Source organism: Dicentrarchus labrax, unplaced genomic scaffold (genome assembly GCF_905237075.1).
Source record: "Dicentrarchus labrax unplaced genomic scaffold, dlabrax2021, whole genome shotgun sequence".
NCBI classification, from domain to species: domain Eukaryota; kingdom Metazoa; phylum Chordata; class Actinopteri; family Moronidae; genus Dicentrarchus; species Dicentrarchus labrax.
Genome location: NW_026136717.1, coordinates 748,860 through 764,188, shown reverse-complemented (window position 1 = coordinate 764,188; position 15,329 = coordinate 748,860). Strand labels below are relative to the sequence as shown.

Here is a 15,329-nt window from a genome sequence, read left to right as displayed (position 1 = left end):
CAGTACCACCATGAGCAAGCACTTAGCGACGAGGGCAAGGAAAAACTGCCTTTTAAGAGGCAGAAACCTAGGACAGACCCTTCGGCTCTAGGTGGGTAGCCGTCTGCCTCGACCAAGACCTAGCACACAACACAATTGTTACATTCTAACACTGGACATTTTTATTCATTGCCTTGATGTTTTTAGTTCTACATTATTTCACCAATTTTAGACCAGATCCAGTCCAAACAGGTCTAATGCCATCACAAGACCAAACAAAAATGATCACAGCAGTGAGTGAGTTGGGGCCATGATGAGGATGAACTATTATTAAACCTTGAAGTCATGTCTCTAATTCACAAAACACAGTGCCTGTATAATTTGTAGATCTTAAATTATTAGGGAAATTTTAAGTCCATTTACAGTGCTCCGAAAAGCTTCTGAAAGCTTTAAAAAATATTGTTTTAATATCAATAATATTGACTTGACTGGTTCACTGTTGGGTTTGACATATAAATCATATTTTGTTAGACAGGGCCCTCTAGCGGCTAATACAAGAACAAGTATTAAGGTAATACAACATATCGAGAGAGTATATACATTTTGCGAAAAGCTGAGTCGTCTATTAAATTTATTTAATGCCAATAACGTAACAACTAAAGAAAGATTTGAATACGCCATACTTCAGCTTTTATTCATTTATTGATCTACTGGGATTTGGAGACCTCGTGGCGCAACGGTAGCGCGTCTGACTCCAGATCAGAAGGTTGCGTGTTCAAATCACGTCGGGGTCATGGATTTCATCTTTTCCTGTTGTTCACACATTGTCCGCGACCATCTAATCAGAAGTACCACGTAACTGGCTGCAAGCTGGCTACCTGCCTGAGGGTCTCCATCAACGGGCCGGATCCAGAGGAATTTAACTACCAAAGGGCACTAGAACTGTTTTTTTTCAAAGCCCAGGAAAATTAAATGTCCAAATTCGGGGTGCAAGGTTTGCAAATAGGGATGTAGGGAGAGTTGTAGAAATGTGTATTTTGGATGTTTTCTTTCCACTAGTCTGAAAGAAGACATGTTATGGAAGCAAAATAACCCAAAATGTTTTTGCCTGCCATGTCTCCCCTTAAGGCTGTACCCTCCGAATCCAATTTATTTTTTATTACAATTTAGCTTACAGTTTAATAATTTATTATTTTATTTGCTAAAAAGTAAACTAATTCAACACAGGTAACCACTTTTGCTTAATTTTTTTGATGGCTCAAATGTATGCTCTAGTTGATTTTGTGTCACCATTCGTATCTATACAGCCAATGTGTTTATGATTAAATTGTTTACAAGAGCACACAGTTCTTCGTGGATCTAGCCTCTTAATTTTGCTTTCAAAGTGCACCAGATTGATCCATTTAACTTTAAAATGTAAAAAGAAAATCTTCCAGGGGAGCATGCCCCCGGACCCCCCTACAGGGTCCGGCGTCCACCCACCATAGTCTCACAAAATCCTGTGAGAAAAACTGCAGATATATACTTACACTGCTATAAATCATATAAATATCGGAATATAATTTAAAATCCTCCTCCTAATCTATAAAGCTCTTCGTGGTCAGGCACCTTCATATCTTAAAGAGCTCATAGTATCCCATCACTCCACTAGAACACTGCAATCTCATATGACTAAATTGATAAATGGTAAATGGACCTGTACAGCACCTTTCTAGTCTTCCAACCACTCAAAGTGCTTTTACACTGCGTGCCACATTCACCCTTTCATACACATTAACTCAATGATGGCAAAGTCCATCAAACAGAAACTAACATTCATACACCATCAGGAGCAATCTGGGGTTCAGTATCTTGCTTAAGGATACTTCGACACGTGGCACCAGGAGCCAGGGATCGAACCCACATCTTTCCCATTAAGGAACGACCTGCTCTGCCTCTGAGCCACAGCCGCCCTTTTTCAATTCAATTTTATTTGTATAGCGCCAATTCACAACAGAAGTTATCTCAGGACACTTTTCAAACAGAGCAGGTCTAGACCGAACTCCTTATAACATTATTTACAGCCTCCTGCCATGGTCCTGCTAGATTGCCATTGCCAATACTGTTGTTGCTGTGCACCTGTCTATATGTCTCTCTCTCTCTCTCTCTCTCTCTCTCTCTCTCTTCACCCCAACTGGTCGAGATAGACGACCACCCACCTAGATCCGAAGGATCTGTCCTAGGTTTCTGCCTTTTAACAGGCAGTTTTTCCTTGCCCTTGTCGCCAAGTGCTTGCTCATGGTGGTACTGTTGGGTCTCTGTAATTAATGTTTTAAAGAGTTCGGTCTAGACCTGCTCTATTTGAAAAGTGTCCTGAGATAACTTCTGTTATGAATTGGCGCTATACAAATAAAATTGAATTGAATTGAAATTGTTTCTATATTAAGTATTATGCCTTGTTTGTTTTATATGTCATTTACACTTTGTTTTGTTTATACTATCAATGCCTATCAAGGGATTGGTGTTGGAAATTAGCGTAGGCTATGTACACATGTACAGTACATCTGCAGTTGTAAAGGTTTCTGTTTTTGTCCCTTATAAATCTTTGTGGTTTTTTTTCAAATATCAACATCCTATTGAATATGTGTTTTATTAGTTAAATTAGTTGTTTATGTAAATGGCCCATAACACAATAACAGAATCAAGTATTCCAGGTGTTCCAGCTATCCGCAGCTAATGTCTCATACTACTGGACAGCCTTATATTTTTTGTGCACATTTATCATTGTATCCTCAAGGACCTCTTGTGGTTGCAGTGATTCTGAATTTTGACTGTCAAATACAGATGCTTTGGGGACCCTGGAAATGACACTCAGCAATATACTATCTTTCTTTGCCTCTAAACCAAAGCGTCTTTATTGTTTCTCAGCTCTGATTGGTTGTTTTTGTCCAGGCCCAGTTGATTCTTACAAATGCCATTAGAAACAATGGAGGAGCCAGATTAAAGATTTTTTTTCACAGAATATCTGTGTCATGTACTACTGTCAAGATATAGTGCACATTTAGAAAAATATGACAAAATGTTTTTTTAAAGTTACCTACTGCAGCTTTAACTGTATTCTGGATATCAAGAAGACAACTTGACTCCGTGAACCCAGGTTTAGCGTGTGTTAGCCTCTATTTGGTATACTTTGTAAGCTTTTGTCCAGAGCTTTATTACAAAATATTTTTAAACATACAAATTTACAGACACAACTACAGCATACATCAGTCTTTCCATCTACAGTCTACAATCAGTGTAATCTGAGAACAATGAATTAGTTAGAAAGTAATATTCATCAATAATCCCAGTCATTCCTCTTGAAGAATTTATAATAATGATGATGATTTGGGGCACAAAGGGAAAACCAGTGGACAGCTGAACAATGGGTAAAAGCAAGTATATCTCCAGCCTTAACACCTATCCCATCCCCCATTGGTGCAGTAAACCATGATGATGTGGATAAAGGTGCTGATGGTGATAATGACCCCTGTCATTTCTTCTTCAAGAGGTCATGGTGTGTTGTATTTCAGCTTACTGTTGAGAGAAGACAGAGAGATGGAGGTCAGTTTACACACCTGGATCACAGTCCAAGCACACACAATACCTGGCCTCAGTGTCATTGAGCAAGACATCAGATCCCAAGCAGCTGAAGAGCAATTGACTGAGTCAGGCCAAAGAGACATCTCCCTACATGGAAGGTTTATGTGAGCAACACCAAAGAACTGGTGACCATTTGAGATATAGTTCTGGAGGAATAAACACCCATTGTCACACCAGATTCTGCTCTGATATGGAGACGTTTACTGGCAAGAGGTGAGCTCAGAGAATCTTTGGGATTAAACAGTAGATTTACACCGATCAGCCATAAAACGTATGACCAGTGACAGGTGAAATAAATAACACTGATTATTTGTTAACATGGCACCTGTCAGTGGGTGGAATATATTAGGCAGCAAGTGAAAATTTTGTCCTCAATGTTGATGTGTCCTAGCAGGAAAAATGGGAAAGTGTACGGATTTGAGCAACTTCCGGGCTCCAGGTCTGTAGTGGTCAATACCTATCAAAAGTAGTAGACAGACAGACCTGACGAATTCAGACTTTTCGCAAATTGGTATCAAGATGTAGTTATTTCTGCAACCTTTTGATCAGTTTATTGTCATTAAATCACAGACAAATCTGTATATTTTGGGGTCATACCAGCATTGTTAGCCGGATTAAAGGGTGAATATTGACCTTGTGGTAATTGCGTGAGTGGTGCTAGTAATACAAATTATCCTGCGAGTGAACTAGTGCTAAATAAAGTATTGGGGGATAAATGTTCTCTTCATGTTTGGTGGGATACCATTAGGCATAAAACTATGGAACTGGCCACTTTTGAGATTGATGCTACTTCATATAAAATGGTGTATTCCTTTGTACAATGTTGATCATGTGGTTGTGGTTGGGTCTCTCTGTGTGTCATAAAAGCTGATTATTTGACACAAACACACCTCCACCGCCTGTGGCAAAGACAAGTGTGTAATTGTAGAACAACTAGAAACATTTTTGCCTTTAGTTCTAACAGTCTTGTTTGTCTCTGGCATGCTGAACCCTTTACTATTTAGTCTCACCTCCTTGCTGCCTGTGCCACAGATACATCCAAACAATCCATTGACCATCTGAATGAGACAGAGGACAAGCTCCACACATGCTGCCACTAGCAGAGTGGAGAACAGTCCCACGTTGAATTCGACCACATTCTCTGGAAGTTTACACCATTCCCACATGTCCTTGTTAGCCAGGTAGCTCCCATTACTGAAAAGGACGAACATTAGCAGTGTAGTCTTACGTAAATAGAAGAAACTTTTTTCAAAGTAGTATTTTATAAATGTCATTGTATCTGTAACAGTAAAAATGTTAAATGTATGATATCTGTCTATACTGACGGCCAATACCTGTTGGCAAAAGGCACTCCCCATTCTGGAGTGACGCTCCCATTGCTCCAGTAGCACAATGGTCCATTAGCAAGGCCCAGGGCAGCAACACTTAGACTGTACACAGCCCCCACCACGCCAGCTGCTGCAAAACCAATGGACAGGAACATCTGCATGGAGCACACACAGTGGAGTCAGTGCTGTAAGAAAGAGATTCAACCTTGACAGTGTATTACACTTCACAGAAAAAGCTTGAGAGAACACAGTATTTCATACTGTATCAACATTAAGGTTAATTTATTTGCACAAAGAAATGTAAGTTGTAGCCCTTCATATAACATCTACCCTATACAAATATTTAAAAGTAGGATTTTGTGGTGTAGTTGTAGGTCGCAACTCCCTTACTTCCCCCTCCCTTTCCAAGCAAAAAGAAGAAACTTGACCATGGCTATGATGCGCACGGAAACTGCAAACTGCACTAATGGCCTAGAATTAAAAACCCAGTTTAAAGGATTTTGTGATATATAGGTGAGGTTTTCGGATTGCAACTAACTAACAACAAAAAATCTTGAGCGCTCTTAAATAGAGCCAGTGTTTGGCTTGACCTTTTTGTGCTACTGTAGAAACATGGTAGTTCAACATGGCGAACTCATGGAACATGGAAACATGGAAGGCGACTCACACCGTCAGTCGATTAAAATGTCTCCTTCTAAGGTAACAAAAACACAACAATTCCTACATTTGGGTGATTATACACTCATGAATATATATAGTCATGTAATATTATGATTTTCAATATATACATAATTAAAAAAATAATAATTATTAAAAAAAATGTAGGCCTACATTTCTTCTTTATTTTTGTGAAGCAGATTTAATTAAATTTTAACATTTTAAAGTTTAGATTTGTATTCAAGATTCAGACTTGACTATATATTTAGAGAAAAAAGTATGCAGTTAAAACAATCAACAGAACAATGGGAAAGTCCAGGGACAAGAAAACACTGAATTTAGTATTTAGTAAACCCTATTATGTATATTGTTAAACATTTTAAAAATACACAATAAAGACAGATAATTGTATGAAAAGTTCCTAAAAACTCATCTCAGATGAGGGTTAACCCTAACCCTAACCCTAACCCCCAGGAAATAATCTGCTAAAAGTCATCCAAATTGCTATGTATATAAAAATTGATAAATTGTACAATGAATTCGAATAGTGACCACAATTACTGAAGTGATTTGGATTGGAATTTTTTTAACAATCATCCATACTTAATAGGCTGCTTTTTTGACAAATTCTGTGTTGTTGTTTTTTTACTTGGCCATTGTTGTGCCTGCTCTTTGGTGGTTACTTTTCTAATGCAGAGTGAAGGCTCTATGAATATAGTTTGTGTTCAGGTCTTCAAAGTTTAGATCTTGATGATAACTATTTATAGTTATATACTATATATACTATCACTGCACTCATTATAACAACTGAAATTATTATTATTTATCCATGCAATTTTATCATTATAATTATTATTAGAACTATTGTTATTACCTTTTGTCTCTCTTTCTTCTCATTTGTTGCTGTTTTGGCCCATTCACTTAACTCTGTACACATTTTTATTACACAATTGTGTGTTTGTGCGCGTAGGTGTGTGGTCAACGGCACCATTTTTTAAAAATTGCTTTTATTTTTTTCTCTTTTCAATTGTCTAGGTAGATCTATATAGGTGTAAGTCTAGGAGTATGGTTTGTTTGGATTGTTGGGGTGCTAGGGGTTTGTTGGGGTATTTGTTTTAGGTCTTTGTTTGGCTATTTGGTGGACTGATGAGTTGGCCTTTTGATTGTGATGTTGGTCTTGTGGTGTGTCTGCGGATGGTTCAGCCATGATGTGTGGGCGCCGGAGGTATTGTTATTCTTATGTATAGTATGGTGTGGCCTATATATATATATATATAGTATGTTGTATGTATTAAAATAGAAAAATAAAAAATTTAAAAAGTTTATATTTTATATAATGATCTTAACTTTGAAAATAACTTTTTCATAGTGGGTTGTGAATCACTGCTCTGAAGAACAACTCGGTACAAAATGTTCCTTCCATGGCAACAAGAGAATGTCAACACTTCAATTAGACAGCATCCATATACTGTGCACTTACCCCACAGCGGTTGGCACAGCAGTTGTTAGCACTGGTTAGATGGATGTGGATGGCTGGAATGAGGACCTGATAGCAGAAACAGAGAGAGGGGGAAAAATGGAAAACAAAAAGATAAAATAACATGAATGAAGGAAGAACAGTCCAATGGGAAAGGTCCTAAAATAAAGAGAAAGCAATCTTTTATCTTCTAACCAAACCGTATGCATGTTGCTTGCCATTAATTTGCACATACGACGTTGGTCGTATGTGCAAATTAATAATTACACAGATACACACGTACAAGGAAAAAACAATACAATAAAACAATAAAAGCATAGCAAGGTGATGCTGACTGGAGTAGAACACTAATTCGATTCGAAAAAATTTAACTTGATGGGAATATCCCATTAAATGACATAAAAATCTATCTATATAATCTATTTTTAACCAGCTTTAACCTTTTTGGAAGCCTTAATAATAATCACACTAAATGTAACTCATCAAATCTACTCACCATGATTCCTCCTCCTATCAGGCCTCCCATATACTTGACTTCCTCAGTGATTCGGTCAGTTCCTTCTCGGTCTTTGGCTGCATATTCTGTTTTAAAGTCAGGGAAGAAGAGCATGATGTTGCAGATGACCGACACTGCCGCCAGGACGTAGAGGGGGATGGCAATGAATTTAGAACAGGCTCCTGTACACATGATGTCTTCAGGTGGAAGGCCAAACTACTGTTAAAAATAATTAAAAATGCCTAAAATCCCAAGTACTCCTCCAACCAGATTATTCAGACTTGCCTCAAACCTTTTCTTCTGACACACTTGGAAAAACACAAAAATATGATAATTGTTAGCTATCACACATCAAGTGCAGCTTCATGCATTAAATGTCAGAAAAGGGGAACTTAAGAACTGTTTAAATGAGGCTTCAGAGGGTGGAGGGTATGAAGGCGGAGCTACAGAAGATAAGGTCAACTAGCCTTATTATCAGCCTTTATCAGCGTGTGTGTGTGTGTGTGTGTGTGCATATGTTTCCATGAAAGCCATAAAAGCTATTTGTTTACCATCTGAAATTTCTTGAGCTTACAGCATAACCCTTCTTAATAACAGTGTTGTGGAGTAGTGAATTACGTAAATTAAACTAGTAGTTTAGCTAAATTTTTCAGTATCTTGCTGGTAGTTTAACTACATTCATATCTGCATAATTCAAGCAGTTTAATTACTTTTTTTGTGTAGTCAGCCACTGAAACTACAAACAATTTTGGGCCATAAAAGGAAAGGAATGATTTTATTTGATTATTATTTATTTTGCTTATTTGCTTCTCTAATGTAATTTAACCCCATTTGATCAGCCCCATACCCTTTTTCTATCAGCCTGACCACTGTGAGCATGTGGGCACCGATTCGTCAGGCCGCCCCCGCCACACACCTGACTCTGTCGTGAATGTGCAAAAAGGCAGGCGTTGCTCAGCAACAGCGTCAGCATGGATAAAATCTGAATCAGTCTGAGAAATAACTTTTTTTATACTTAAGAGCTATACTTTCTCATGAATAGTGGGGTTTTTTTTATTGTATGTATCGCCTGTGAACAACTGAGCACTTTTTTGCAATTCCGGTTAACAATAATCATTTGAAACATTTCGACCAAAATTAAATTGGTTTAGAATCTGAAAAGTTGGTTTCCAACTGGAACCAAAAAATAGCAGTTTTTCCTTGGGAACCAAAGTGAGCTGATGAAGGTCTGAGACGTTCCAGAACACTTAGGGTGCCCGAACTGTTGCATGTTGCATTATGTTTTTTTAAATTTCTGACATAAAAGGTAACTATGCATTAATGTTTGCTGAAAATATAGTTTTTTTGTGTCCCATATTCTAGAGAGGGTGGGTTTACATTATTTCAATTTAAAAAATGGCAGCAGGCACCACCAGGTTCCATGAGAACCTGTAAGACGAGAAAGCACAATAAGTCTGGGGAAGAAGTGAAGTTAGAAACATGCATTAATTGGACATGAATGTGTGCAGAAAGAAAGAGAGAGGAAGAGAGGAGCTCAGTGCATCATGGGAAATCCCCCGGCAGTCTAGGCCTATAGTAGCATAACTATAAGCTTTATCAAAGAGGAACGTCTTAAGCCTACTCTTAAATGTAGAGAGGGTGTCTGCCTCCCAAACCCAAACTGGAAGCTGGTTCCACAGGAGAGGAGCTTGGTAGCTGAAGGCTCTGGCTCCTGTTCTACTTTTTGAGACTATAGGAACCATAAGTAGCCCTGCATTCAGAAAGCGCTGTGTTCTAATGGGGTAATAGGGTACTATGAGCTTTATAAGATATGAAGGGGCCTGACCATTAAGAGCTTTGTAGGTTAGAATGAGGATTTTAAAATATATTCTGAATTTTAAAGGGAGTCAGTGCAGAGAAGCTAATACATGAGAAATATGATCTCTTTTCCTAGTTCCTGTCAGTACTCGTGCTGCAGCGTTCTGAGTCAATTGTAGCGTCTAAATTGACTTATTGGGGCAACCGGATAATAAGGAGTTGCAGTAATCCAGCCTAGAAGCAACAAATGCACGAACTAGTTTTTCTGCATCTGTCTGTGACAGGATGTGTTTGATTTTTGCAATATTACGTAAGTGAAAAAAGGCAGTCCTAGAGGTTTGCTTTATGTGGGAGGACATATCACTTAACAAAGATCCAAGATTCCTGAGTTTAACATCAGAAAGACATGCTTGTAATTGAGATAACTGATTCATTTCATCAGGCTTGATTGATAGATATAACATATCATCTGTTGCCTAATGCTGCCTAAGGGAAGCATATAAACGGTGAATAGTGAAATATAATTGGTCCAAGCACAGACCCTTGTGGAACTCCATGACTAACTTTAGTGTTTATGGAGGATTGTTGTTAATTTCCTTTAATGCCAATTAGATGCTCAAGTCTCTGTAATAGAATATTATGGTCAATGGTGTCAAATGCAGCACTGAGATCTAACAATACAAGTACAGCGACAAGCCCATTGTCTGAAGCAATTAAAAGGTCGTTATTAACTTTAACCAGTGCTGTCTGTGCTATGATGTTGTCTAAATCCTAACTGAACAGTACAGAACACGCACACACAGAGATCTTTGTACAGTGGGTACGGAAAGTATTCAGACCCCTTTAAAATTTTCACTCTTTGTTTCATTGCAGCCATTTGCTAAAATCAAAAAAGTTCATTTTATTTCTCATTAATGTACACTCAGCACCCCATCTTGACAGAAAAAAACAGAAATGTAGAAATTTTTGCAAATTTATTAAAGAAGAAAAACTGAAATATCACACGGTCATAAGTATTCAGACCCTTTGCTGTGACACTCATATTTAACTCCCATGCTGTCCATTTCTTCTGATCCTCCTTGAGATGGTCCTGCTCCTTCATTGGAGTCTAGCTGTGTTTAATTAAACTGATTGGACTTGATTAGGAAAGGCACACACCTGTCTATATAAGACCTTACAGCTCACAGTGCATGTCAGAGCAAATGAGAATCATGAGGTCGAAGGAACTGCCCAAGGAGCTCAGAGACAGAATTGTGGCAAGGCACAGATCTGGCCAAGGTTACAAAATAACTTCTGCAGCACTCAAGGTTCCTAAGAGCACAGTGGCCTCCATAATCCTTAAATGGAAGGAGTTTGGGACGACCAGAACTCTTCCTAGACCTGGCCGTCCAGCCAAACTGAGCAATCGTGGGAGAAGAGCCTTGGTGAGAGAGGTAAAGAAGAACCCAAAGATCACTGTGGCTGAGCTCCAGAGATGCAGTAGGGAGATGGGAGAAAGTTCCACAAAGTCAACTATCACTGCAGCCCTGCACCAGTCGGGGCTTTATGGCAGAGTGGCCCGACAGAAGCCTCTCCTCAGTGCAAGACATATGAAAGCCCGCATAGAGTTTGCCAAAAAACACATGAAGGACTCCCAGACTATGAGAAATAAGATTCTCTGGTCTGATGAGACCAAGATTGAACTTTTTGGCGTTAATTCTAAGCGGTATGTGTGGAGAAAACCAGGCACTGCTCATCACCTGCCCAATACAATCCCAACAGTGAAACATGGTGGTGGCAGCATCAGGCTATGGGGATGTTTTTCAGCTGCAGGGACAGGACGACTGGTTGCAATTGAAGGAAAGATGAATGCGGCCAAGTACAGAGATATCCTGGAAGAAAACCTCTTCCAGAGTGCTCAGGACCTCAGACTGGGCCGAAGGTTCACCTTCCAACAAGACAATAACCCTAAGCACACAGCTAAAATAACAAAGGAGTGGCTTGAAAATGGCTGTCCACCAACGTTCACCATCCAACCTGACAGAACTGGAGAGGATCTGCAAGGAAGAATGGCAGAGGGATCCCCAGATCCAGGTGTGAAAAACTTGTTGCATCATTCCCAAGAAGACTCATGGCTGTAGTAGCTCAAAAGGGTGATTCTACTCAATACTGAGCAAAGGGTCTGAATACTTATGACCATGTGATATTTCAGTTTTTCTTTTTAATAAATTTGCAAAAATTTCTACATTTCTGTTTTTTCTGTCAAGATGGGGTGCTGAGTGTACATTAATGAGAAATAAAATGAACTTTTTTGATTTTAGCAAATGGCTGCAATGAAACAAAGTGAAAAATTTAAAGGGGTCTGAATACTTTACCCACTGTATGTTGCCAGCTACAGCTCTATACAGCACATGGGAATAAATGTAGAGAAAACGTTGTTTTTTTTTTATTTCTAACCATGTTACTTGTTTTGATATAAATTAATCATTACCATTATTAATTTTTAGAATCTAATTATGTTATTCAATAACCAAAACTCCAATACCAGCCTATATTGTACATAAAGTATGTACATGACAGGAAACAAGGGATAGACCCCTGCAATGATAATGAATAGCCACATTTATCATACTACACTGATGGATACGCAGTCATACGCAGACTAGTCAAGAAATCCAGAAAGGTTGATTTGGCTGTTTTTTCCAAACACTTTACGGCAGAATATAAGCTGTCAACAGATCTTGATGCAGCTGAGTCAGATCAACCCCCCTCTGTCAGAACAGCACCTTCAGTCAATACATATTCCTTCAAAAAGCCTATCAATTATTTTCCTTTAACCTTAACACAAAGTGTCTTTTATCAGACCACAGTCATAGAACACTGATAAAAAACTGTCAATTTGTAGAAGTTGCAGTGTGTGTGTGTGTGTGTGGTGTGTGTGTGTGTGTGTGTGTTTATGATTTGATTACCCTATCAGTGAATTATGGCACTATTCAAATGCGTAGGAAAATGGACTCTAACCTACATCTGACACACACACACATAGGTTCATAAAAATTGTAGGATAAATCTAGCTCCAATTTAACAACCCCTCAGCATCACCAGGTCTTAGTGAGTGATTTGGTGGTTTCCATCATTGCCTATTCTTATCTTTGTGGAGGGGAAGTTTAAAGGACCAGTATGTAGGATATACTTTCATCTAGCTAAGTAGTTGCTGATTGCTACCCCTGTTCCAAGCTTGTGGTTCAACATGGTAGACTCTGACTCTGTAGATAAAAATGACTTGCACTAAGATATGATTCACCAACATGATTCTTATTTTTTTGTGAATTATACACATGAAAACATACCTATGAATATTATATTTCATTTTGGACAATAGATCCTTCTAAATGTTACACACTGGACCTTTAACCAAACTTAAAATACACTGTGTGATGAGATTACTAGTGATGGGCATGATACACGCACATTATAGGGAGAGGCAGTTTTGTGTGCTTTCTCTTACAAGCCCTGCCTTTATCTTCAGGTGGTTTACAACATATCCAGGCAACAGTCATTGTGATCCTAAAGCACTAGCACTAAACCTTGTTCTTATACTTATCTCCACCAGGCCTGGAGAGGATCATGTGTTGGTTGTGTGTGTGCGCGTGTGTGTATATCTGTCCACAGCTAATCTCGTATACAGGACCCATCATCCTCATATTTTTGCACATATATCACTGTATACTCAAGGTCAAGGACCTCTCGTAGTTGTGGTCATTTGAAAAACATATTTTATTGACTGCTGTTTCACTGACTGCTGACTCCTTACCCCTCTTAATGGCCTGTAGTCAAGTAATCAACGACCGGTCCAGTTGGGAATCTTCTGCTAGGCGATCACTTTGCTGTTGATGGATACTTTTGTTGCCATTTTCACTTCAGTTCCGTTTTACATCACTGGTGTTTTGGAATATTCCGAGGTTTGTCAAAAAGTAGCTCATTTCCTTTGGTTACAACTTAATGTAACCTGGATATTGTCTCCCTTTCATTCAGTACAGAAACCTGGTGGCAATAATCAAATTAATTACAAAGTAAATGGACTAATTCAGAACGCTGCAGCACGAGTACTGACAGGAACTAGAAAAAGAGATCACATCTCTCCTGTACTAGCTACTCTGCATTGGCTCCCTATAAAATGTAGAATTGAATTTAAAATACTCCTCCTCTCCTATAAAGCTCTTCATGGTCAGGCCCCTTCATATCTTAAAGAGCTCATAGTACCCTATTACCCCACTAGAACACTACGTTCTCTGAATGCTGGGCTACTTGTGGTTCCTATAGTCTCTAAAAGTAGAACAGGAGCCAGAGCCTTCAGTTACCAAGCTCCTCTCCTGTGGAACCAGCTTCCAGTTGTGGTTCGGGAGGCAGACACCCTCACCACATTCAAGAGTAGGCTTAAGACATTCCTCTTTGATAAAGCTTATAGTTAGGGCTGGATCAGGTGAGTCCTGAACCATCCCTTAGTTATGCTGCTATAGGCCTAGACTATCGGGGGATTTCCCATGGTGCACTGAGCTACTCTCTTCCTCTCTCTTTCTGCACTCATTCATGTCCCTTTAATGCATGTTACTAACTCCACTTCTTCCCCGGAGTTCTTGTGCTTTCTCGTCTCGCGAAATGAGAACCTTCTCATGGATCCTGGTGGAGCCTCCTGCCATGGTCCTGCTTGACTGCCATTGCCAATACTGTTGTTGCTGTGCACCTGTCTGTCTGTCTGTCGCTCTCTCTCTCTCTCTCTCTCTCTCTCTCTCTCTCTCACCCCAACTGGTCGAGACAGACGACCACCCACCTAGAGCCGGAGGATCTGTCCTAGGTTTCTGCCTTTTAACAGGCAGTTTTTCCTTGCCCTTGTCGCCAAGTGCTTGCTCATGGTGGTACTGTTGGGTCTCTGTAATTAATGTTAAAGAGTTCGGTCTAGACCTGCTCTATTTGAAAAGTGTCCTGAGATAACTTCTGTTATGAATTGGCGCTATACAAATAAAATTGAATTGAATTGAACTGTACTTATATAGCGCATCTTCCAACCGCTGGAACAAAAAAAAGAAAAAAGATACCCAACCCTCATGCATATACACGGGACACACTGCCCACTTGTATCCCCTACCCAGTAGATTCTGTGACGGATTCTTGGTCGGGTGTTTCCAAAACCAGTCATAGCACTGACTCAAAAAAGGTCAAAGGTCATGGGCCAGGGGTCAAGGAGGATATTTACATGAAAACTGCACAAACTCCAGTGATGAAGACTGCATGTCTAAAGATCTGGAAGACTTGTATCTAGACCTTAAATCAAGATTATCTTTCACACAACTAGTCCCAAGGTCATGAATGAAATTTTACACGCAATAAAAGAGTAAAATAATTAATAATCTATCGAGTTAAGACTTGAACATACAACAACCTCATTGTTGGTTTTTAACTTACTGAAGGTCTAATAGTCATTGATATGAAACTTATCATGGATCTACATCAGATTTTCAAAAGATGAATATTCTTTAAGTTTCTACAATACTTCAGAATCTTTTACTTAGAACAATCCTGAACCTCCCAATGCAAATTACAGAGCATCTTGAACCTCCTGCCTGAATTGGACCAAATAAACAAGAAGAACATTTTCATTGCTTTTCTCTTAGAGTTTACACGGAGAGTTTTAGACATACCAAGATCCAAAAACTGAACTTGCTAGGGGGGTTGGGGAATCATAGCATGAGAATAGTTATTTTTAGGCAGTTGTTTCAAGACTTTTTTGTATACCCCTCTAAAAAAAAATACTGAGGTCCATACCTTTGTGACTTCAATGGTGGGTACACCCATGCTCGAAAGATATTTGTGATATTTTTTACCTCCGTCTCTACAAAAGTTACTTTTACATAGGATGATGGGATGCATCAGTTTTCCCAAACCAGCCAACAATAGTTTACCCAACAATGTGACAGTTGAAGTTTATGAGGTTTTA

General features: G+C 39.0%; 1 protein-coding gene and 1 non-coding gene across 2 annotated transcripts; one reads left to right on the top strand and one right to left on the bottom strand.

The window, feature by feature from the left end:
- Nucleotides 1–701: 701 nt before the first annotated feature.
- trnaw-cca (transfer RNA tryptophan (anticodon CCA)) lies at nucleotides 702–773 on the top strand. Its single transcript has one exon. It is a non-coding gene; the product is annotated as a tRNA-Trp (tRNA).
- A 2,338-nt stretch (nucleotides 774–3,111) lies between these two features.
- On the bottom strand, nucleotides 3,112–7,937 carry tm4sf21b (transmembrane 4 L six family member 21b). The gene is made up of 5 exons (XM_051375258.1): nucleotides 7,559–7,937; nucleotides 7,066–7,131; nucleotides 4,935–5,083; nucleotides 4,611–4,794; nucleotides 3,112–3,534 (listed from the first exon to the last, which is right to left on the bottom strand). Exons 1-5 carry the CDS (start codon nucleotides 7,748–7,750, stop codon nucleotides 3,532–3,534), a joined length of 594 nt encoding a protein of 197 aa, XP_051231218.1. The 5' UTR covers nucleotides 7,751–7,937; the 3' UTR covers nucleotides 3,112–3,531.
- Between the last annotated feature and the right edge of the window lie 7,392 nt (nucleotides 7,938–15,329).

Coding starts and splice junctions, on each gene's coding strand:
- tm4sf21b (XM_051375258.1), bottom strand. CDS start 7,750: ATGTGTACAGGAGCCTGTTCTAAATTCATTGCCATCCCCCTCTACGTC. Junction 7,132..7,558: donor TGATAGGAGGAGGAATCATG/GTGAGTAGATTT, acceptor TTCTGCTATCAG/GTCCTCATTCCAGCCATCCA. Junction 5,084..7,065: donor GCTGTGCCAACCGCTGTGGG/GTAAGTGCACAG, acceptor TGCTCCATGCAG/ATGTTCCTGTCCATTGGTTT.